The sequence below is a fragment of the Budorcas taxicolor genome, chromosome 18 (assembly GCF_023091745.1).
Source record: "Budorcas taxicolor isolate Tak-1 chromosome 18, Takin1.1, whole genome shotgun sequence".
Taxonomy (NCBI): domain Eukaryota; kingdom Metazoa; phylum Chordata; class Mammalia; order Artiodactyla; family Bovidae; genus Budorcas; species Budorcas taxicolor.
Window position 1 is genome coordinate 36879413 of NC_068927.1, and position 21766 is coordinate 36901178.

Genomic DNA, 21766 nt, shown 5'->3' on the forward strand with positions numbered 1-21766 from the left:
GAGGAACGGGGAACTCAGCAAAGGAGGAGGGCTAGTTTACAGGTAATTCTTCTGGACAAGAGCCTGCTTCCTTGGTTTTCCAGTCTCTTGCCCTTTAGAACACTTTCCCCAGAGAAGTCGAGGGAATTGGGAGGTAACTTGTTACAATACAAATCCTGTCCATCCTTTCGTTTCACACCCTTCCAAGAGTTCCGCAGTCGCTGTCATAATAAAGTCACCAATCTTTTAAGGTGGCCTGGTTTGGTTATCTTTCGGAACTTAAGCCATTCTGTCTCTTTAAGGGCGGAGCCTAGCTCCTGCTTGCCTCAGGGCGTTACAGGCTGGCGCCCAGAGAAAGAATCAGCTGCTCCTAGCCCAAGCTTTCGTAGATGTTTTTCTTACGTTACACCACTTTGGGGGGCGTAGTTCCCGGAACAAGGATGCGACACGTGCCCTGTGCAGTGGAAGCTGAGTCTTAAACACTGGACCACCAGAGAAGTCCCTCATGGATTTTTTTCTTCCGGGGCCTCTGCCCCCGAAATCCTCCTCTCGTTCATTTTTTTTGGAGTGTTTAATTTCTGTGATTAGACATCCATTAGCGTGCATTCACATCTATTATCCAAGTCCGACTCTCAGTCCCTCTATAGTCGTATCGGGTCGGCTTGGTTCCTACATGATTTCCAACTCCGTGCACTGTGTTCGCACACAGTAGGCACCCAGTGATTGATTATATGTGATAATTGGTCAGTGAGTCAACGCAAGCAGCGTCAAGGTCGGTGGGAGTCTCCAACACAGACAAAGACGCTCCTGAGGCCCCGGTGGGACGCTAAGGCCTTGACTCCCCTCCCCCGCAGGAATGCCGCGAACAGAGCGGCTCAGGGTTGTGGGACCGCTTCCGGCGTACAGCACAACCTAATCCGAATCCTGATCAGCTTGCAACCCGACCTTTCCCTTAGGCGGCGCTCCAGGCCGCAGCCGCCAAGTTTAGCGCAAGGCATTGCGGGATTTGTAGTTTCGCTGGGCATATGCCCAGGGCGCATGCGCACTGGAGAGGCGCGCGCCGCCCGACCCCCTTCAGGATTCCAGGTCCTTGCGAAGGGCTCTCCAGGCGACAGAGCTCCAACCGAATACGCCTCTCTAGTCCGCCGAGGGTGAGCCGAGTAGGGTAAGAGTCCTCTCTACGTGGCTCGTCGCCGTGCACTGGAAAGCGGCCAGAATAAGCACGCCCCCGCTCCGGAAGTGAGCGGCTTTTGGCGCAGTGCATTGTGGGGGGCGTAGTCCTCCTCCTCAGGCGGTCCTTCGCGGCGTCCCCGGGGCCCACTCCGGAGCGCAGGCAGGCAGCTGGACCGGCGGCGCGGCGCGGGCCGGCTGGAGGCGTATTCTGGGCACGGGGCGCTGAGTTAGGCCGGCCGTGCCCGGCGGCAGTAGTGGGAGGCCGCCCAAGGCCTCGCGCGGCGCCGCCCGTCGAGGGGCGGGCGGCGGCAGACAGACCCGACCGTCGAAAAGCGCAGGAGGCCGGTGGGCCGGGTCGGGCCGCGCGGCGCAGCCATGCCTGGATTTACGTGCTGCGTGCCGGGCTGCTACAACAACTCACACCGGGACAAGGCGTTGCACTTCTACACGTTTCCCAAGGACGCTGAGCTGCGCCGCCTCTGGCTCAAGAATGTGTCCCGTGCGGGCGTCAGCGGGTGCTTCTCCACCTTCCAGCCCACCACGGGCCACCGTCTCTGCAGCGTTCACTTCCAGGGCGGCCGCAAAACCTACACTGTGCGGGTCCCCACCATCTTCCCACTGCGCGGCGTCAACGAGCGCAAAGTAGCACGCAGACCCGCGGGGGCCGCAGCCGCCCGCCGCAGGCAGCAGCAGCAGCAACAGCAGCAACAGCAGCAGCAGCAGCAGCAGCCGTCGTCGTCTGCTTCCACTACCCAGACCACCCAGCTGCAGCCTAACCTGGTATCTGCTTCTGCGGCTGTGCTCCTCACCCTTCAGGCCGCTGTAGACAGCAGCCAGGCTCCAGGATCCGTGCCGCCGGCGCCCACCACTCCCACGGGAGAAGACGTTAAGCCCATCGACCTGACGGTGCAAGTGGAGTTCGCGGCCGCAGAGGGCGCAGCCGCCGCCGCCGCTGCGTCGGAGCTAGAGGCTGCTACAGCAGGGCTGGAGGCCGCCGAGTGCCCCATGGGCCCACAGTTGGTGGTGGTGGGCGAAGAGGGCTTCCCTGATACTGGCTCCGACCACTCGTACTCGTTGTCGTCAGGCACCACGGAGGAGGAGCTCTTGCGCAAGCTGAACGAGCAGCGGGACATCCTGGCGCTGATGGAGGTGAAGATGAAGGAGATGAAGGGCAGCATCCGTCACCTGCGTCTCACCGAGGCCAAGCTCCGCGAAGAACTTCGCGAGAAGGATCGGCTGCTGGCCATGGCTGTCATCCGCAAGAAGCACGGAATGTAAACGAGTCCCCTTTTGGCCCTTCGGACTCCCAGATCCCTGCCAGCTTAGGGGGACCTGAGGCCACCGTTGTTGAACTCTCTCATACTCCTGGGGCACTGTTTGACAGTACTGAGGCTTAGGGCAGCTGGACTCTTCCTGGTGACCTAGTACCCTCTCATTTTCTCCTGAAGCAACGTCCTGAAGTCTGAGACTGCACTGGGGACACCAGCAGTTATGACTTTGTCTACCCATCCACACTTTCACTCCCTAACCCCAAGTTTATATTGCAGGTTCTGGTTAAGCAGAGGCTTCAGAACCACTGAACTTGAAATTTATCCCATAGGGATGCAGGTGGGATGCTGGAGGCTTTGGGAAGACAACACCTTGAGTTTGGCTGGCAATCAGAGACAACTCTTCTGTGTGTAGTGATAAGAGATCCAAGTAACATCAGTTCTACTTTTTTGTGCTTTTCCTTCCCAGGTGCAGCCTGTGATTCTGATGGGGACTGGCAGATCTGTGCCTCGGCTTCCTAGGACCTCCCTCCCAGGAGGCCATCTACAAGGGGATCTAGGTGACCTGTTGATGGAAATCCAACCTGCCAGGGACTTAGGTCTATCCTGTTATGTTTGCTACTGGTTACAAATTCTATTTTCTGTACAATTAGTCAGACTAAAGTTTTCACTGTGTTTGTTTGGCAAAACGAATTAAACAGAAAGTAAGGTTTTTATTTGGGTCTCGCCATTTTATTTTTATAAGGACTCAGCTAAGGATCCTTGAAACATGAGGAGATGGACTTCCTGATAGGCCTTCCCCTGCTCCGCCTTGGTCTCAAGGACCAGGCTGACCCTGGGAGTAGAGATGCTTCGGTGACCAGGTTTCTCCATAAAGGGGCCCTAACCCTCAAAAGGTCTTCTCAGAGTTCCAGCTCATCCTGAAGAGTTTGGAAATTGCACCAAATGGTCCTGGTTTGCCTGTAGGTTAGCTCCCTGTGTGCTTTCAGCTGGGGAAGAAGCAACTGAGAACTAAGCTGAATTGTGGCACTTCCCTGGGGGTTTTGAATTCCTTAAGAATTTTCAGCTGGAATTGAATTTTGCTTACTATTCTCTCCTTAGGCCTAGTACAGTGTCTGGCACACATGGACATGCAGTTACTTAAATCAGTGAAGACCACAGCTGGAGCCAGCCATGGGTTCTTAAAAGGAATATGGATACCTTTGACCTTGGTGCACTTTCATTGTGAAGGAGGTGGATCCTCAGAGGAATTTAAGCATGAGTTGAGATTTGTCATCTCTTGACTCATTTTCTTGGCTGTTAGCATCTTTATTTAGACTGGATGTAGTGACAAGGTGACATTTTTATCTGTGGTTCCAAGTCATTTAGCTCAAACCTGGCAACAAATGCCTTTAAAGCTAGCAGTGTTTAACATGTGTATTGGGTCACAAATGATACTGGGCTCCCCAAACATGTTTCTTTTCTCTGTTGCTTATGGAAAAAGCCACTTACCTGGGGGCTTTCCCCGTAGTTTCGAACTGGAATGACTCTAAAATATCCTTCCAGTCTCTGTTCTTCTGACCCCTTGGCATTGACTTGAGAAACAAGTGTCTGTTGGGGACGAGAAGTGGGAAATAGGTTGTGCAGGTGCCTAGTTGGGGAAGGGACTGTATCTGTCCCTTCCTGGGGTTAGTTCTGGCTGGTCATAAGGTGGTGGAAGCACAGCAGTACCCTTCCAGGCCAGCAGGGACTGTAGCCCTTTATGGGCAGCTGTTGGGTCACTCATTCAGCTGTCCCCACCCGCCTTCATTAGGAGTGAGAATTTTCCCAGGCTCCAGCCATGCTCCTTAGTGTATCATTTAGCTCCTGTTTGCTGAAGGGATTTAAGATTTTCAACTTTGGGTCTCTTGAACCTCTCAGCAGCACTCCCAGGACAGAGTGAGAAGAGCCAAACTGGTCAGGATTCGCTAGTGTCTGGATGTGATGAGCACACAATCTTTGGGGTGTTTTATCTTCTAGAAGGGAGGCGGACAGCTCAGAGCAAGGGAGGCCCTAGATACATCACAAGCAGGGCAATGCAGTCTCCCTGACTGAGTAATAAGAGAAGAATCTAGGCAGGCAAAATAATACAGATCTGGGATTTAATGACAGAAGCCTGGTCTGGTCTTACCAGCCATCCCCAGGTGGAGGGGTGGGGCTGATGGTGAGGATCTGTGAAGGTATAAAATTTCTGGACGAACAGGAGTACTGAGAAATCTCTGACTAGTAGAAACCTTGTCTCTATAAACTTAACTTGTGGTCCCCCCGCTTAGCTGCAAAGCATTTCCCCAGCAGCCCTGACCGATACACACCTTACTTCAAATGTTTGTGCTACCCAGGAAACTACAACGAAAATGGGTGTTGAAAGAAAAGGGTAATGGGCGGGAGGGAGATTATGGACAACTTAATCACTTAAATCACGCCAAGGTTTGGGCGCGCCAGTTGTTTATCTTTTTTCATTAATAAAACCAAGATTCTTAGCTGCCCTGCCTGATGCAAAAAGCAACAACAACAACAAAACTTGTGAGAATGCTTTGTACACCCTAACTGCAGAAATCTTTAAGAGTAATCTTGTTTCCAGCCCAGGAAAGCCTCGCTTGCTTTGGGTCCAACTTGCATCAGGCAGGGCGCAAGAATGTTGGGACAACAGAAGCTGTGGGTTCCGCCCAGGGAAGCCTTGGAGCTCCACTCGGAAGAGCCGCAGGGGCGGCTACAGCACCAAAGGGAAGGGGGGCTTGCGAGCGGAAACAGCTCAGGGGCCCAGGGAGGGGCGGCTAGGCCAGTTTGAGAACAGGCCAAGCTCCCACGGAGGCGGGGCCAACACCGAAAGGCCGCGAAAGCTGGGCGGGGCCGGACCAGCTGGGACTTGGCGACAACCGAGGCCTGACCCCAGCCTGGCGCCAAGCTCGGGTGTTCCAGAGGCTTCCGCTAGACCACAATTCTCAGGGGCTCGCCCCGGCGGCCTCCCTCCCTAACTTAGCCTCACCTCCCGCGCTGCGGGCCGTGTCTGGGCCTCGGCGCATAGGACGTCGGGAATGGTAGTTTTCTCCTAGCGCACCTATACCAGAAAAGAGCACGAGGAGGACTGCGTTTCCCAGAGTGCAGCGGGGTGGCAAGGGAAGGCAGGGGGGAAGGGACAGTCGGTCGCAGACCGCGCTGGGTTGCCGCCGCTGCTGCCGCCATCGTGCCAGCCCCTCGGGTGAGTGTCGGGGCTAGCGCGCCGGGGCGGGGGCTGGGCCGCAGGAGCTGTGCTCCGGGTCGCCTGGAGCTTCTGCTGCAAGTCCCCGGGCGGCCCCTCCCCTACCCCCCCCGGCGGCCCCAAAGCCGCGCGGGGCCGGGGCCATGTGTCGCGCTCGGCTCCGCCTCCCGCCGGTCCTCTGAGGCGGCGGCTGGGGGAACACAGAGGAAGCCAGGAACCTATTTCGGGCGTACCGTGCAGGTGGCGGGCACACCGGACCGCTCCGAGGCCAGGCCTTTTTCTCTGGTCTGGACCACCAAGATGGGGCGCTCCGGGCCCCGCCCCGTCTGGCCTAGCCAGGCCTGCCCGAGTCCCGCAAACTGCAGGCAGGCTAGCAGGCGGACCCCATCCCCACGTCCTGCCGCCAGCCCGCCAAGGATTCGGGGATGGGTAGACGCCACCCAGCCCGTTCCGGAGTCAGCATTGGGTAAGGGCGCCCGCGTGCAGCAGCCCTACCCTCCTCCGGTTCTGAACCACAGCTCGGCTAGGATGTAGGTGAGCGCTCACTTGCTTGTTTGCCGGCTGAGAGTGCACAAAACCTATCTCCCACTCCAGAACTCATGCGTAGGTTCTTTTGCGTGGAGGGCAGGGTCAAGGAATCTGGCGTGGGAGGGGGTTCCATGTGGGACTTAACCCCCAGCAACCTTGGAAAATCTGGCCTGAGGAGACGAGGCGGCTCCGGACTCGTAGGCTCAGCCCCCGCCCGTCTTTCTATCAGTGACCAGACCTCAGCCGTGGGTGGGTTGGCCGGCTGCGTTAGTGGAGGGAGGGAGGGAGGAAGCCAAGAAGGTGAAGCTGAATATATGAGCCTCCAACACATTGTTAGATATCTTCAGTACAGCCTAATCCTCCCATCTGCTGCTCCCAGAGTCGTCTGCCCTTCTCCATAGAGGAGGATGATTCCATGAGGTTGGTAACAATAAGGTGGGGTTTGATGGAGGGGAAGGTACAATCCAGGTCTGAGGTCTGTGAGCCTAGTGCCAAACGAGGCTGGGCTGCAAGCGACATTGGGGGAGGGGCACATTTGGGCTGTGAGGCCCTTCTGAAGCCTGGGTGGCAGAACTAGGGCTGGAGACTGCAGAAAGTCCGGCTTCCTCTCTTGCTTGCTCACTCATCCAACATTCAGAGCGACCTCTGAATAGGCAGAAAGCTGGTTGGGCCTTGGGAAATTGCCTTTAATGAAGGCACCGGGTCTCCATTGAGTTCTAGAGGAAGGGGAGTAGCTAGCCATAGAGTGATCCTCAGGCTGGCTTTGGGAAGGCCCTTCCTGACTGAGTGATGATAAATTAAGGGACGAGTCCAGAGAAGACCATGGGATATGGGGAAAAGACAGTTTGTCAAGCCTTGAATTTTCTAACCCACTGCAGCTAATAAGCCACAGTTCTCCCAGGTACTAAAGAAGCAGCCAAGTCTTTGCACACCTGCCTCAGCAGCAGGCAGGTCTCTTAGGAGAGTTGAGTTAAGCCCATAATGCACCACCCTTGGAATTTTTTTTTCCTTTTCTTGATTATTTCCCCAGGTAGTATTTTTCTGGTCATTGAACTCAAGCCTTGGAATTTTTCCTGCAGTTGCATTTTTCATGGTTAAGGAGGATAGGCAAGGATCTGTCTAGATCTCCTCACCCAGGCCTGCTTTCTCCTTGTCTTTCACTTTCTCCTAGTTCACGTCCTAGCCTACGAGCATGAACTAGTCAGGTTCATTCAGCAGGCTCAGGAGAGGCCTGGTTGGCCCGTGGAGGTGGGCAACAAGGAGGGCGTACCCACAGGACACACGTAGGATCAGTGTGATTGGATGTCTTTACCGTGCCATAAGCAGTTATTTCAAGATCTTCTTGAGATTGTCTGGGTTGCTTCTTTCTAGGACACTGGTGTCAGGTGAGTTAGGCTTTATGGCTGTGGATTAGTTCACAGATTCCAAAGCCCTAGGTGACTTGATCACAAGGGTTTTCTTTGAAGTCAAAATGCTGTTGATCTTTCTCATAAGTTACCTGGGAGGAGGAGGGATTCAGGTCCCTCCCTCTCATTCCACACCTTAAGTTCCGTATAACTTCTGTGTCTGGGGTCAATCATCTAGCCATTGCTACGCATCCTGACCCCCATAAGTCCTTGACCCTTCTGGAATTTGGCAAGCTGTCTGCGGCTCAGAGCTCAGAGATAAGAGGAGAACACCGAGATTGTCCACAATCAGTATGCACCCTCTCTAGTCTTGTACGGCTGACTTGGGTGGTGGGGCCTGGCCTGGGACATTCAGGATATGGCTGCGTAATAAAGGGTCAGGCTGTGAGGAGACTGGGTTCTCAACCAGCTCAAAACTCTGTCACTTGGTGACGTGGAATTCACCTCTCTGAGCCACATTTCACTTTCTTCTGACTTTCCAACTGGTGGGTTGGGATGGAAAGAATGATTTATGTAAAAGAATGCTCAAATTTTAGGATTGGAAGGCACCTTATATCAAAAAATTCTAGAATCCCTTTACTAAGGCGTTAGTATCTCGCTTGAAATTATTTTTTTCTCATCTCCCACCAATGATACATTTTACTCAGCCACCATTTTTGTGGCCCTTTTCTGTATGTCAGGCTCTGGGCAGAAGCTGGAGGTAGAATAATGAGTTCCTACCAAGTCCCGGTGCTGGGGAAAGGAGGTCACAGTAGTCAGGGAGACAGAATGTTGCTATTATGTATTGAGGTCTAAGTTGAAGAGACCCACAAGGGACTCTTTGCAAAAGGTTGGTGGGGGGAGAGGGCTTCTGAGTGACAGAGCACCAAAGAGTAAAGGCTGTTAGTGAGCCCACTCTCCTTTCCAGAGCCTGAAGAAACCATGGAGCAAGGTATCCCTCGGGATGCTGGGCCCAGGAAGGTCTGGGATCCCTTGTGCAACTTGGCCATCACCACTCCAAATTGCTGTTGCTGTTGAGTCTAGATAGATGATCTGTCACCAGCTCCTCGTCCCTCAGAGGTTTCTGCTGGGTGTTTTCCCAGTACCTGAGAACCTCACCAGCATTTTGTGGCCCATGACCTCCTTCCCTGCCTGAACCTGGCTTGGTGCCTTCTACCTCTTTGACTGAGACCCTTTCAGGTCACTTATTCAAGTGCCCAGTGCTCTTGGAATGATATCTATCAGGACATCTTTCCAGAGTGAAACAGAGGTGCCCTCCCCAGAAGTGAAAGGGAGTAGTAGTTCTTTTGGAGATTGGGCAGTGGATCCAAAAAGTTCTCCACAGGGTGGACCTTGAATGTTAGGCAGGATTTCTGTGGACGGCTTGAGCTGAACCTCCTGATGGGCCTGTTTTTAAAGTCCGTATTTTTTTTCTGATGGGCCATGAGAATGTTTGTGTGGGGGGGGGTTGGGTTTGCATGGTATTGGAGAAGACTTGAGAGTCCTTTGGACTACTAGGAGATCAAACCCGTCAGTCCCAAAGGAAATCAACCCTAAATATTCATTGGAAGGACTGCTGCTGAAGCTGAAGCTCCAGTACTTTGGCTACCTGATGTGAAGAGCCAACTCATTGGAAAAGACCCTGATGCTAGGAAAGATTGAGGGCAGAAGGAGCAGGGAACGGCAGAGGATGAGATGGTTAGACAGCATCACAGAGTCAAAGACATGAATTTGAGTACACTCCTGGAGAGAGTGAAGGACAGGGGAGCCTGGCATGCTGCAGTCCATGGGGTCGCCAAGAGTCAGACACCAGTTAGCAACTGAACAACAACGCCTTCCCCAGTTTTGAGATTTTGTGATTTCTTGCTTTGACCACATATAGCAGGAGTTCCTGAAGACTCTTCCTGAGGGAGGTGCTAGCGTGCGGGTTATCCCTGCAGTGGCTCCAGGGGTGACCGATGCTGCTGGTCAGCTCCCATACCACCAGGTCTCTGTGGCACCATCTCCATTCTCACTCTTTCAGCTGAAGTGTGTCTTCCTGGGAGGAATCATTTGTTCAAGTCTGACTGTGACTCAGGAAGGTAGCCAGGGAAGAGGGACACAAGAGGACCGGGGTTCATCCTTCTCACTACCCTGGGCTTTTTTTATTGATGGTACCTGCTATATGCCAACTCCTTAAGCACTCAGGCTGGAGAACGGTCTACCCTGGCAAAGGAGAATCTCCTCTCATGAGAGGGATGTGTCCAAGGAACCTGGGAACTGAGGGTAGTTTGCCTCAGTAAACGGGGAATTCAGGAATGGTTGTTTCCTAAAGCCTCAGGTAGCCCATCAGAGCCACTGGTCTCTTCAGGGCAGAAACTGCAGCCCCCTGGAAGGACATCTGTATAGAGACATTGGTTTCACTTGCAGAGGTGGTTCAGGCCCAGGTCAATGCACGGTCTCATTTGTAGGTTGTACACCTGCTGTGACAGGCCGAGCATGCACTTAGAGGGCTTCCCTTCTGATGGGCATAGAGCTTGCCAATTTCAAAGGGGAAGAAAAGGCCTGGGCTCCATTCTTCATTTTTCCATCTATGCTTCTTGCTACTTGACATGGGCTCTCAACTATTCCAGTCCAGGCCAGTTTTGTAGACATTTTCATGCCAGCTATGCCCCAGTGGCCTTGTGTGGTCTTGAATTCTTAACTTCTCAAGAGTCTTGGTTTCATCTACAAAGTTGCAGTAATCATGCCAGCTTTACAGAGCTGAGAGGCTGGAATGAGAGAACACATGTATGTAATAACTGTTTGGTTTACAGGGGTTTGACTGATGGTACATGAAGCAGCAAGTTCATGGATGGGAACTGTCTAGGACAGGGCCCCAGAGATCCCTGAACCACCTCGGAAAGAGGGCTACTCAGGAACTGAGTATGGGCAGAGCAGAGGGACTAGAATACAGGTCTCAGGATTCCGCTTCTGGGCCAACCAGGGCAACCTGACACCCCTGGAGCCCTTTCCAAATAGAAGAGGAGAAGGCCCTTAGTGTGCTTGGGGCACCTAGACCTCAGGGGTCTGCCCTGAGAAAGGGTTCTGTCCTGGGCAGCAGACCTTGGCTGCTTTCTCTCCCAGCTGCAGGCAAGTGAGTGGTGAACGAGGCTGTTGCCAGTCCTGGGTCAAGGCTGTTCCTCAGTGTGGTGTCCTACAGGAGGCTGAGATTACCCTCCTTCCCAGCTCTTGACCCAGTGTTCACCTCGTACCTGCCAGCTGAGTCCTGCTTTATATCCGCATTTGATTACCCCTAACATCCTCATAATTACTGATGAAGACAGGGTTGGAGGGTCCTGCCATGAGGGAGAGGAGAAGCAGGCTAGCAGCCAGGCCTTTGACAGCGTGGTCCTGTGCCTCCTCTTCAGCCACAGTTGTCCCTCAGGTGATGAGAACCTTGGGAATTGGGGTGGGAGGGAGGGGCCAAGCACCACTAACACACAGCTCAGACAGATGGCTGGGTGGAAGGTAAAGGATTGTTTCCTGACAAATTGGACAGAAGGTGTGGGTGGAGGTGAAGTGGGTCACCTGGCCACTTAAATTGAACAAGGGTTTCCCAGAACACACTTCTCCAGAGAAGAGGGCCTAGGTGAGGCACCTTGCAGACAGAGACGGGGTGCCCCCGTCAGGGAGAGGGACCACTAACAAATATGTAAACATGGTAATCTCATGCAGTGACAAGTGCTAAGAAGATGAAGCAGGATGGTGAAATGAGTAACCGGGAGGCTACTTTAGACTGAATGGTCAGGGAAGGTGTCTATGAGGAGGTGACCTTTGAGTGGACACACATGTGACAAGGAGCTAGACACATGAAGGAGGATCTGGATACATCTAGGAGGAAGGATGATCCAAGTAGAAGGATCAACAGCTGCAGAGCCCTCCAGTGAGAACAGGCTCAAGATGTTCCAGAAATAGGAAAATGCCCAGAGTGGCTGCAGAGGACGAGGAGGAGTGGGTGGCCGGAGATGAGGTTGGATAGCTGGGAGGCCAGGTCACCCAGGGCCTTGAAGGCAGGATAAATGGTTGAGAGTTTGTCAGTGGAGAATGGGAAGGCTGCTGCACATGATACACAATACTCTTCAGATCAGTGTCTTCCCCTCTGGTTGCAGCCCACAGTGCTCACTCTGTTTGGTCCACGCCTCTGCTCTGGGTTTAAGCCAGAGTTGTCTGTCAGTTCTACCTGTCGGAGTCCTTCCCAGCCTCTGCTTCAGGGCTCTTGAGGCCTAGCAGACAGTAGGTGTGAAGGTCTTGGTGCTGAGTTCAAGGATCCCACTATAAGCTCGCACATCTGGTGTTCTCTGTGGGCCTCAGTGATAGGCCGTCCAACATGAGCATCCTTCTGTTTGAAAGTGTGGAGTTAGTAATGAATGTCCTCTTCCTCTTTCTCATCACTCTCCTAACCCCAGTCCTGCCCCAGATCCAGCTAGGCCCACATTTATCTCTGCTTCGCTGAGATGGCGGAATGGGGTTGTGACTTTGAAGGTTTAGGAAAACCCTGAGATCATTCCCCATGAAAACGTCCATTGTTTAGTGTGGCAGTCTGCCTGGTGCCTTTGTTTGGAGGCAGAAGCCCTGGTTCAAGCCTGTCTTGCCCCTTTCAGAAAAAGCCAAGGTTAGAGACCAGGGCTTCAGCCCTATGTATCATTCGTTTTTATCTCCAGACTGGTTGTCACTGGAAGTCTTGGTCCTGGAGCCCACTAAGCCTGGTTCCATCCAGTTCCACCATTTATTAGGCTTGTGACCTTGAGCAAATTTAGCTGACCTTGCTGGGCCTTGTTTTGCTCATCTCTAACATGGGAGTTGACTCACACGGTGTTAGAACAAAATGCATGTAAAGCCATGAGCACATTTCTACACTGAATACGCATTAGTGAAAACGAGACATCACCTGGACACTACTGTTTCAAGTTTCAAAATACTGGGAACACTGACCCAGAATTTGAGGAGCAAAATGAAGGGTTTTTTTTCTGTTACCCAGTGAGATCTCCTGGGCCAGAGCTTTTAACCTGATGTGTATGACAGCCTCAGGGACTATGAACTACTTGAAGTCATTGACAAGACTGGGGCATCTCTGCCTCTGTGTGGTTTGATTGGGAACGGGCCGCAGTGTATGAGACATTCTTAGAGAGTCTTTGCACCCACAGAGACCTAAGGGTCAGTGAAGGCTGATGCTCAGTGGGTGAGAGGTCACCGAGATCATTTCTGCTCCTCGAGGAGCCTGGCCTCAGTCAGCCTGAGTGAAGCAGGAGGAGATGGTCAGCGACCCTCTCGGAAGAGCTGTAGAAGCTGTCATGAAGGTCAGTCCCCAGCCTCACATGAGGCTGTCCGTCAGCCTTGGCATTGTGTTTCTTTCCAGGCTCTTCTTTCCACAGTAAATATATTAGAAGCAAGGCTGGGGCTGGCTGGCCATCCTGGGGAACCCCCAGCCCAGCCACCCCTCCCCTGTGTCCCATAGGGATGGGAGGTGGCCCCTGCACCCTGCTGCTTTTTCTAGGCTCAAGAATAACCACCTCCCAACTACAGGGTGAAAGCTTTGTGGAAGATGTGGAGTCAGTAACTGGAAGTCCCATAGTTTGCTGGACTCTGGGCTGGGAGATTCAGGGGGTGGGACGGGATCTGGCAAGAACCACATGGGAATGCTCACAGCCCAGAGCCACAGTGGAGTGGGCCCTGGGTGTGCTGATCCAGGCTTGCACATGGGGTTGGGGGTCAGTAGTTGGGTCTGCAGAGGAAGACCCAGATGGGAGGCATCTGAACGGTGACATGAGGGGAGGGCGGGCATCCCAGTGGGAGGACTCACCTATGCAAAAACCCCAGGAGCAAACTCTGAAGTTCCGGTGTGTTTAGGTGTGGTGCTGGATCGAGGCAGGAGAGAATGGCTGAGGAGTTAGGGACAGGTGTGGATAGCCACCTGTGGGCCTTCAGGTGTTTGACTTTGAACCCAAGGGTGAGGGGTTTGTAGGGGAGGGACATGGCCAGTCTTGTGGCTTAGAACTCAAGGACGCAAAATTAGCAGAAAATAAGCAGTGGCCTTAACCAGAGAACTCAGAATCAGCACTGATGTACTGGGCAAGTTGGGGCCACAGGCTGAACCTTGGTTTTTCCACCTGTAAAGTGGGCTGACAGTGAAATCGACCACATGATTACTACACAAAGGTAAACACATCAGGGTCAAGCAGTCCTTGAACAAGATTGCTGTGGGCTTCAGGGGCACCACTTGACATCTCTAAAGCAAAGTCTTCAATCCACATAGCTTTGAAGGTTCCTGCCCACCCTTTTTGAGTAATCCTGTCTCTCAGGAGAGCTCCCTTTGCCCTGTCCCCTCTACCCAGCCAAAGGGCTTTTCTGTCCCTTTATCCCTCCAACCTCTTTACTCCACCTCTGCCTCTGCCAGGTCGTTTTTGTGTTAGAAACTTACACACCATTAAGAACAATGTTGAGAAAGGAAAAAACACCTCACTTCCTTCACCTCAGTGTCCTACCACATGGCGCCACTTTTCTTTGGATAGCTTCTGGTCTTATTTCCCCTCACCCTCCATCTCCCGCTTCCCGGTTTCCTGCCCTTATCTCTTCTTGTGTCCCCAGGCACGTGCTCATGTTGTTTCTCCTGATGGGCACACTCCTCCAAGACCTTCTCTGAGTGCTGCTGAGAACAGAGGGCAAGATGGCCCTAGTTCATTCTTCCAGCTTTCCCCTGCCCCAGAGGTCTTGAGGGGCTCAGCAGGGCATCTTGGGAGTGTGATGTGGTGGGGTTGGGCTGCGATGGGTGAGTCGTCGGCGGAAGGGGCAGAGATGCGCAATGCTGGGCTCTGTCATGCCTCCAGTGACCCGAGTTTGCGTGTGGTGCTGTTGCAGTCTGACCCCTTGAAAATGTGACCAAGACAGAGCAGCTGAGAGCAGCTGTGTATCCTATGTTTTTCCCACTTGTTCTATTTCTTGGCAGAGAGCAAGCTGGGACACTCCTTGTCCCAAGCAGGCGCAGCTGGGCCCAAGCTTTCTCCTGTGCTGCTTTTAGACTTTCCTGGACATTTAGTCATCCCAGCACCGTGCTGCTATTTTTAGTGCCGCCACCTCCTAGGGAACCTAAAATAAAGCTGGCTCAGCTTCCTGGCCCCTCATTGGCTGGAGCGTTGGTCAAAGGCTGGGAGATTGGCTGAATTGGGCATAAGCTACTACCCACTTCCACTGTCCTTCCTTTGGTTCCTCTGGCTTAGGGTGAGGTCATAGCGACCAGAGCAAGCCAGCACTAACCAAGCTGAGTCAAGAGCTTTACTGGGTTCCCTTAGTAAGACCCCACTGTCAATAGCAGGGTTCCACCCCTTTATAGAGAAGAGGGCTGAGGCCCTCAGGATGGCAGTGACTTGCATCAGATCCCACTACTGCCAGTGGTTGTCTGCCACGGTCAAACCCCCCTCCTTACAACTTGGGTTCAGAGTCCTGTTATTAGGAGAGAGTGGGTGGGTCCTGTGCAGTCAGAAACAGCTATAGTAGAAAACAGGTCTGCTGTCGTGGGTCCTGCAGCGAGATGTGCTCCACTGTACCCAGGAGGAGCCTACCAAAGCCTACCAAAGCTCTTTTGTCTGGGGCTTGGATTTTTCATCTAGCAGCCTTGGATCCCTGATATCTGTAGCAGGATGGGGTGGAGGGGGTGCGGCTCCCCTCTTGCTTGGAGACCGGAGAGGGGCAGCCCTTCTGATGGAGCCAGTGCTGGGATGGGGTGTAGAAACATGACTCATTTTCCCCTCCCAACCTTCCTTTGCCCTCCCAGCATTTCTGTTGTCATCTGAGATCCTCTGAACTCATGGTCCCAGCTCTCCAGTTGGTAGATGTAACCCTTCTCGGTGATGAAATGATGTCATGTGGCCTCAAAGAAGTAAACTTCACCCTTAAGACAAAGTGAGGGAGGATCACTTGCTGTCTTTGTTGCAAGTGGGACCTTGAGGAACCATTTCTCCCCACTCTCACTGGGTCTTCTACCTGCCAGTAAGGCCCTGGGGTAATGTTAAGGGCCTGAGTGCTGCAGTCGAAGACACTTTACTCAGACATCCGTAGTTCCTGACCTGCAAAGTGGGAAGAATAGCAGTAACTGGCTGTGCAGGTTGTTGAGAGGATTAAATGAAAAGAAATGGGCAGAGTGCTTAGCTCCTCCTCAAAAGCTCATCCTCTGTAGTACTTGCTCTGACCTTCCTTCATCCAGGCTCCGCCCTCAGGACCCATCCTTCTACATGATTCTGACACCAGGAGGGTCTGAGTTGTCCACCTCTGGGCTCCCTGCACTTGTCTGTATTGAGGGATTGTTTATCAGTTCCCTGGGTCCTCTCCGTGTTCTCCGGGAACACAGACCTCAGCAAAAGCACTGCCTGCTCAAGGAGGTTTGGGAGGGGTGGGGGTCAGTGAAGAGACTGACTGGCTACCTGCTGCTTCCACGGTACCAAGGTACCAACACTTCTCTTCCTGTCTTGCTGGACTTACAGGTCTCAACGAGGCCGGGTGACGCTCCAGAATGGGAGACAAGCCAATTTGGGAGCAGATTGGATCCAGCTTCATTCAGCATTACTACCAGTTATTTGATAATGACAGAACTCAACTAGGCGCAATTTATGTAAGTCTTCTGCTCTAGCACCAAAACGGGATTCCAGGGGATCAATTCAGATGTGGGGCCAGTGCCTCCAGTTCACAAGTTCTGGTACCCCTCACTCGATTGGCTGAGCCCTTTTATCTGAGCTACTGTCCGCGGGATATGGGGCTTAAGGCCTAGCCCAGCTCCCCGGGCCACATGGGCCTTTCTGTCATCTTCTGCATGAGTGAGATTCTTAGGTGATCTAGTGGATCTACGTGAGTGGTACCATAGGCAGCACGTTCTGGGCTCGCCCTTCCATGGTCCTGGGAGTGCCTCTGCTCCAGACCAGGCAGCGGCCAACAGAGGCTAGGGCTCCTGGTGCCCCCTGGAGGCAGCAGCTGGTAAGAATCATCAGTGCACCTCAGATCGCTCCTGGAGGCCCCAGGTCCAGTGTCCTTTGAAGAGCTAAAAGCCCCTGAATGCTCATGGGAGATGGGTGTTTCTTGAGAAACCCTTCTATGCAGGCATTTTTTACTGCTATGTTAATGATGTTCATATATACCAAGAGTTACTTGGATTTGACCCTGCCCAAAACAGAAATGTGATTGATCAGGCCATGCCTAGCAGGTCTGCCCAGGATAGAAGTGATAGGAGTCATCACGCACAGCCTTGGAGCCTGATGGGCTGTGGGCAGACTCCTCTGTCTCCCTCAAAAAGTCAGGGCCAGTTCAGACATTTTGAAGAAAAGAAAGGGATCTTAGCAGTGGAAGGCCAGATCCGGCCCAGGTAATTGATTGTCATTATCACAGGTAGAGGGTTTTAAAAACTCAAACTGGTCTGACTGGGATCTTTGGCACTTCTGTCTTATTGCTTTTGAAATCAATTAAAGCAGGTCTGACCCAGAGAAGAGTTAGCAATGTCTTTAAGGAGTACTTTATATGTTGTTTTACGTAAAGCTCAGCACGTTTTCCCTTTAAACATCAGGAAACAGATTGGGGCGGGGTCGGGGGGTGGATAAAAACTAGTTTGCCTAATGTCAGAGCTGCTGAGTAGCAGAGGCACTTTTGAGCTCTGCCCCAGGAGGCTATGGTAGGAAAGATGGGGTGGGGAGGCAATGAAGCTGTGGGTTACACGTTGATGGTTGGGAGGGTCCCAGAAGAGGCTGTGTCAGCCTCCACCTCTCCCTGACCCCACGGGAGGGGCCTCTGTGGAACTGACTCTGGGCTCTAGAGATGGTGTTGAACATAGATGTTTCCCAGTTCGTTCTTTTTTTTCTTCCAAGTTATTTCCGATGATTATTCTGGGACTGGTGCTGACTGCCCAAACAACAGGATGGTTTTTGACTGAGTCTTGGTCACATGTGGCCATCCTGGAGCTCATCCATATCAAAGGCCATACAACTTTTTGGATAAAAAGTGGGAGATTAGCTTACTTATTAAGAAGTTTGTGTTTTGTTACATAGTCTTTCAGAGCTTGGACTCTGCGATGCTGGGGTATAATTAAAGTTGTTAATCGTCTGAAGTTTGGAAGTTACCCTCATTTCCCTTCTTTACAGACAGGGAAACAGACATGGACTCATGTTCCCCAAGCAGGACCCTCTTGGGGGTCTTTTCAGGGCCTCAGCGATATTCCTTGTGCTCTGAAGCTCTGACCCCAGATTTCCTGGTTTTCAGATTGATGCGTCATGCCTTACGTGGGAAGGACAGCAATTCCAAGGGAAAGCTGCCATTGTGGAGAAATTGTCTGTAAGTAAGGGCCAGGGCTGGACTGCAGGCAGCTCCTTCCCACCACTGCTGGCCACAGCCCACCACCTATTCTTTCCCTTGCAGAGCCTTCCATTCCAGAAGATCCAGCACAGCATCACGGCGCAGGACCATCAGCCCACACCGGACAGCTGCATCATCAGCATGGTCGTGGGCCAGCTCAAGGTAATGATGCTGCTGCCTCGCAGGTCCCCGTCCTGCGCCTCGGGGACGCCCAGACGAGCTCGGCACTCTAGCCATCAGCCACACACGGCGATTTTTAAATTGCATGAAGTAAAGCGAAATAAAATTAAAATGTAGTTCCTCAGTTGCATTAGTTATATTTCAGGTGCTCAGAGTTACTCATGGCTGTCTATTGGACAGCACAAACCTAAAATATTTCTGTTATTGCAACAAGTCCTATTGGAGAGCACTGGTATAAAGCCTTCTTGGAAAAGGGACAGTGAGGTATAGGAACAGGATAGGGCTGTGATCCCAGCCACTGGGCCTTTGTACTGCCCCCAAGCTGTAGGGGAGCCTTCTGCAGGCAGCTGACCCTGAACTGGAGTCCATGCTACCACTCCCCAAGCTGGCTGCTGGCTCTTCCACCTGCTGAACAAAGCAGATTCTGGGAACTCCTGCTTCTCTTTGCATTTCTAATTCCACTTCTCAAGACCTGTTAACCTTCAAAGCTTTCCTGTGGTCCTTTGGTGCCTCTGCCCGTCCACCCCACCGCCCTTCCAGGAACTCCTACTTGTTATACTCTAACAGACTGAAGATTTCCAAAAAGCCTCTCCTTCCCAAAGTAGGACAGATGAGCTGCCCCTTAACCAGGTTCCAGCCTCCTGGGCATGTGGCATTATGGTCCCCAGAATATCAGACCCACATGCCTTCTCCCTAGGCTAGGCAGGGCTTCCTGAGTCCAATACAAGGGTGGAGGGAAAGAGTGACCCTCTAGGCCTCTCCACTGGACCTGGATGGACCTGCCTTCTGGCCTGGTTTTTCCTGTCAAGTTTCTTCTGCCAGTCCAAGATAGCCTGCCCAGAGAGTGTACTCAGATAGGCCTTGGGGGTGAGGAGGTCTTTTCTGGGGTCTCAGGGTATACTTTCCCAGGCTGAGGTCAGTAAGCAGTGCCTCTTTTCACCTGGCTTTAAGTTCTTTCTGGTGTTTATGTCCAACCCCCAAAAGACTGATTTACCTCCTTGCTGATGATAATTCCTGGAAAAAACAGTGATGTTAGAAACACAGCTGGTTAGTTAGGCTTCTACCTCAACTAGGCCTCATCGGGGTGTTCTGCAGTTTGGCTGGAGGTCTCTCACCCTTTTTTTGTTGCAAATATTATACGTTACATGACAAGAAAGAGATTACCTGATAGGGATGCATTATTTTTTTTTCTCTGTAGAGTTGTAATTGGTGTGAGCTTGGTTTTGAGCCTTTTCTCAGGTACAAAGTCATTAGTAGTATCTTCTCGTGGCTGGACTAACTAACATAATCAGACACTAAGACTGTTTAGTTTTTAGACTACCATGAGTTACATGATAAGCGCCACAGAACTCTTTCAGACTGGTCACTTTTGCCCAGAAGCATGGACTCAGAGGCGCTATGTTGTCTTCTATATTGCTGTAGCTAACTGTTGAGTTGTTCTGCAGTTTAAGTGTACATAGCAGTATGAGCTGCCACCTCAAGTCCCCTTTGTGCCAAGTTCAATGTTACATACATCATGTCAGTTCACAATCACGAGTACCACGGGCTCTCTTAGGATTTGTGTCCAAGATAGAAGGACCTGATTGCCAAGTCAGCATTCTCCTCCAACTGAACACCCTTCCTGTTCCTTGGCCAACTTAACTGAACCATTTTTTCTCTCCTCACAGGCCGATGAAGACCCCATCATGGGGTTCCACCAGATGTTCCTATTAAAGAACATCAACGATGCTTGGGTTTGCACCAATGACATGTTCAGGCTTGCCCTGCACAACTTTGGCTGACCTCCTCCCAGCCAGGCACTCATGCTGTTTCCTCCTCCCTCCTCTTCCCGATACTATTCACACTCCTCCAGATGCTCCAAATATCATTCACAAACGAGCAGGGCCGCGGTGGGCGTGGGCGCAGTGCGCTGCTGCTACCGAGGTGTTGTGCATGATGTTTGGACGCTAGACTAGTTGCATCTGACAGGAGAAGTTTGTGTTGTACCAGCGCATGCCTTGGAAAGACTTAAGTAATGCAAAAGGTTGTCTTTTTTTTTTTTTTTTTTTTTTAATCTACTGACAAGTTGCTCTAGTAACCCAAAGAAGTGAAGGAGAAAGCAGCTGCCTCACCGCCCAGATATTGATTTGTTCAGATGTTTCAATGCCTCATGATACAATAAAACCACGAAAATTTTCTTAACAGTTTAAATTGTTTGAATTAGTTGAATAGTGGGCTGGGCATCCATAACTACCCTGCCTCATTGGCTGTCTCATGTCTCACCGTCCCACATCTACGCCCACTCAGCAATACCTGTTGTAAGGAAAAACACCGAAGCAGCACTCTGAGCTCAGGCAGCACTCTGAAGTCGCTTCTCTTAGAAGTCCTGTAGGGCACAGTGTTCCCTCCACCTGGTCTTGGAAAAGTGAGCTGCAGACAGGGAGAGCTCAGGTCTGAACGGAAGATTCCCTTGAAGCCTTGGCAGTCAGTTCTGACGTTTCCTGTGACCTCTACACTGGATAGGGTCAGGGCTCTAATGACAGGTGAGATAATGCAGAATCCCACCGAAGATTGAAAAGCCTTGGCAAAAATGGCCCATTAGGTTCAGGCCCTCTGCACTGAGGGCTCAGCAGGACCAAGTGTGAGCAGGCATTTGAGGGAGAAGGGCCTGTTCTAGCCACAGAAGGGTCAGTATCACATCCAGCATGCCCTGTAAATCCCAGGCCAAGCGGAGGGCAGCTCTTATCCTGTACCATCTGCTTTGGATATCACTGCCAGAACAGGAGTGCCTCAAACAGCCAGGCTCCAATGCCCAGAGCCAGGCCTGGTTGGGCTGGAGTACAGATTTAAAACTATGAAAGAAAGCATTCTGAGTTTGAGGGATTCAGGTTGTAGGACATCTCTAGGCCTTCTCCTATTCCCTCCCTGACCACAAACACAACCTCACACTACTATCCTCAAATCCCAGGAAATCTCCACTGTTGGGGCAGTTTCCCCTCCTTAGTTTTGGGGACAGACTTTGCCTAATATCAATACAAATCCAGCCCTTTAGCGCTGAGACTTTGGTGGTGTAAAACTGATGGCAAAGTAGCAACCACAGACCAGAACCAAACCCAGGATTTGGTCTGGTGCCCTTTTTGGGGTTTTAGGATTGGTGAGGGCACCAGAGCTTTGCCTGACATGCACAGCCCCCTTCCCTCCTGCACTCTGGATGGAAGCCAGGAACTTCCTCAGACCCCCACTGGTAGCCTAGCTATACTGGGCACTGGGCTGGATGGTGTGCTGTTTGAAATAACAGCATACTCAGGAGGTTTCAGTGGGACTAGTTTCTTGGCTGCTTTGTATTTGGGGGATAGAGGTTGGGGAGAGAGGTAGAAATCTGCTGCCTCTTAAACCACCCTGTATAAAATTTGCAATACAGCTTTTCCATGTACCTGTGCCTGAAATGTCTGCAATAAAGAAGTGTTTGTAAACCATGGTTTCTTTATTTTTGCCTGACGGTGCAAGGTCATGCAGAGGGATGCTGGGAGACATAAGGGAACAAGGTGATGTTTGTGGTGGGACCATCTCTTCTGCCCTTGCAATTCCTGGGTTCATGAATTCACAGGTCCCTTCAGACCTTCCCAGGTGGCTCAGTGGTAAAGAATCTGCCTGCCGATGCAGGTAGATGCAGGAGACAGGTTTGATCCCTGGGTCTAAAAGATTCCCTG

The 21766-nt window shown here is 52.1% G+C and overlaps 2 protein-coding genes across 2 annotated transcripts; both read left to right on the plus strand.

Annotated features, from left to right (window-relative positions):
• Window positions 1–1271: 1271 nt before the first annotated feature.
• Window positions 1272–3136, plus strand: THAP11 (THAP domain containing 11). The gene has a single exon (XM_052655833.1). It carries the CDS (start codon window positions 1528–1530, stop codon window positions 2428–2430), a length of 903 nt encoding a protein of 300 aa, XP_052511793.1. The 5' UTR covers window positions 1272–1527; the 3' UTR covers window positions 2431–3136.
• Window positions 3137–5523: 2387 nt separating this feature from the next.
• Window positions 5524–21529, plus strand: NUTF2 (nuclear transport factor 2). Its single transcript, XM_052655592.1, has 5 exons — window positions 5524–5637; window positions 16046–16173; window positions 17805–17876; window positions 17961–18059; window positions 19745–21529. The coding sequence occupies exons 2-5, from the start codon at window positions 16075–16077 to the stop codon at window positions 19856–19858; spliced, it is 384 nt and encodes a 127-aa protein (XP_052511552.1). The 5' UTR covers window positions 5524–5637; window positions 16046–16074; the 3' UTR covers window positions 19859–21529.
• Window positions 21530–21766: the final 237 nt, after the last annotated feature.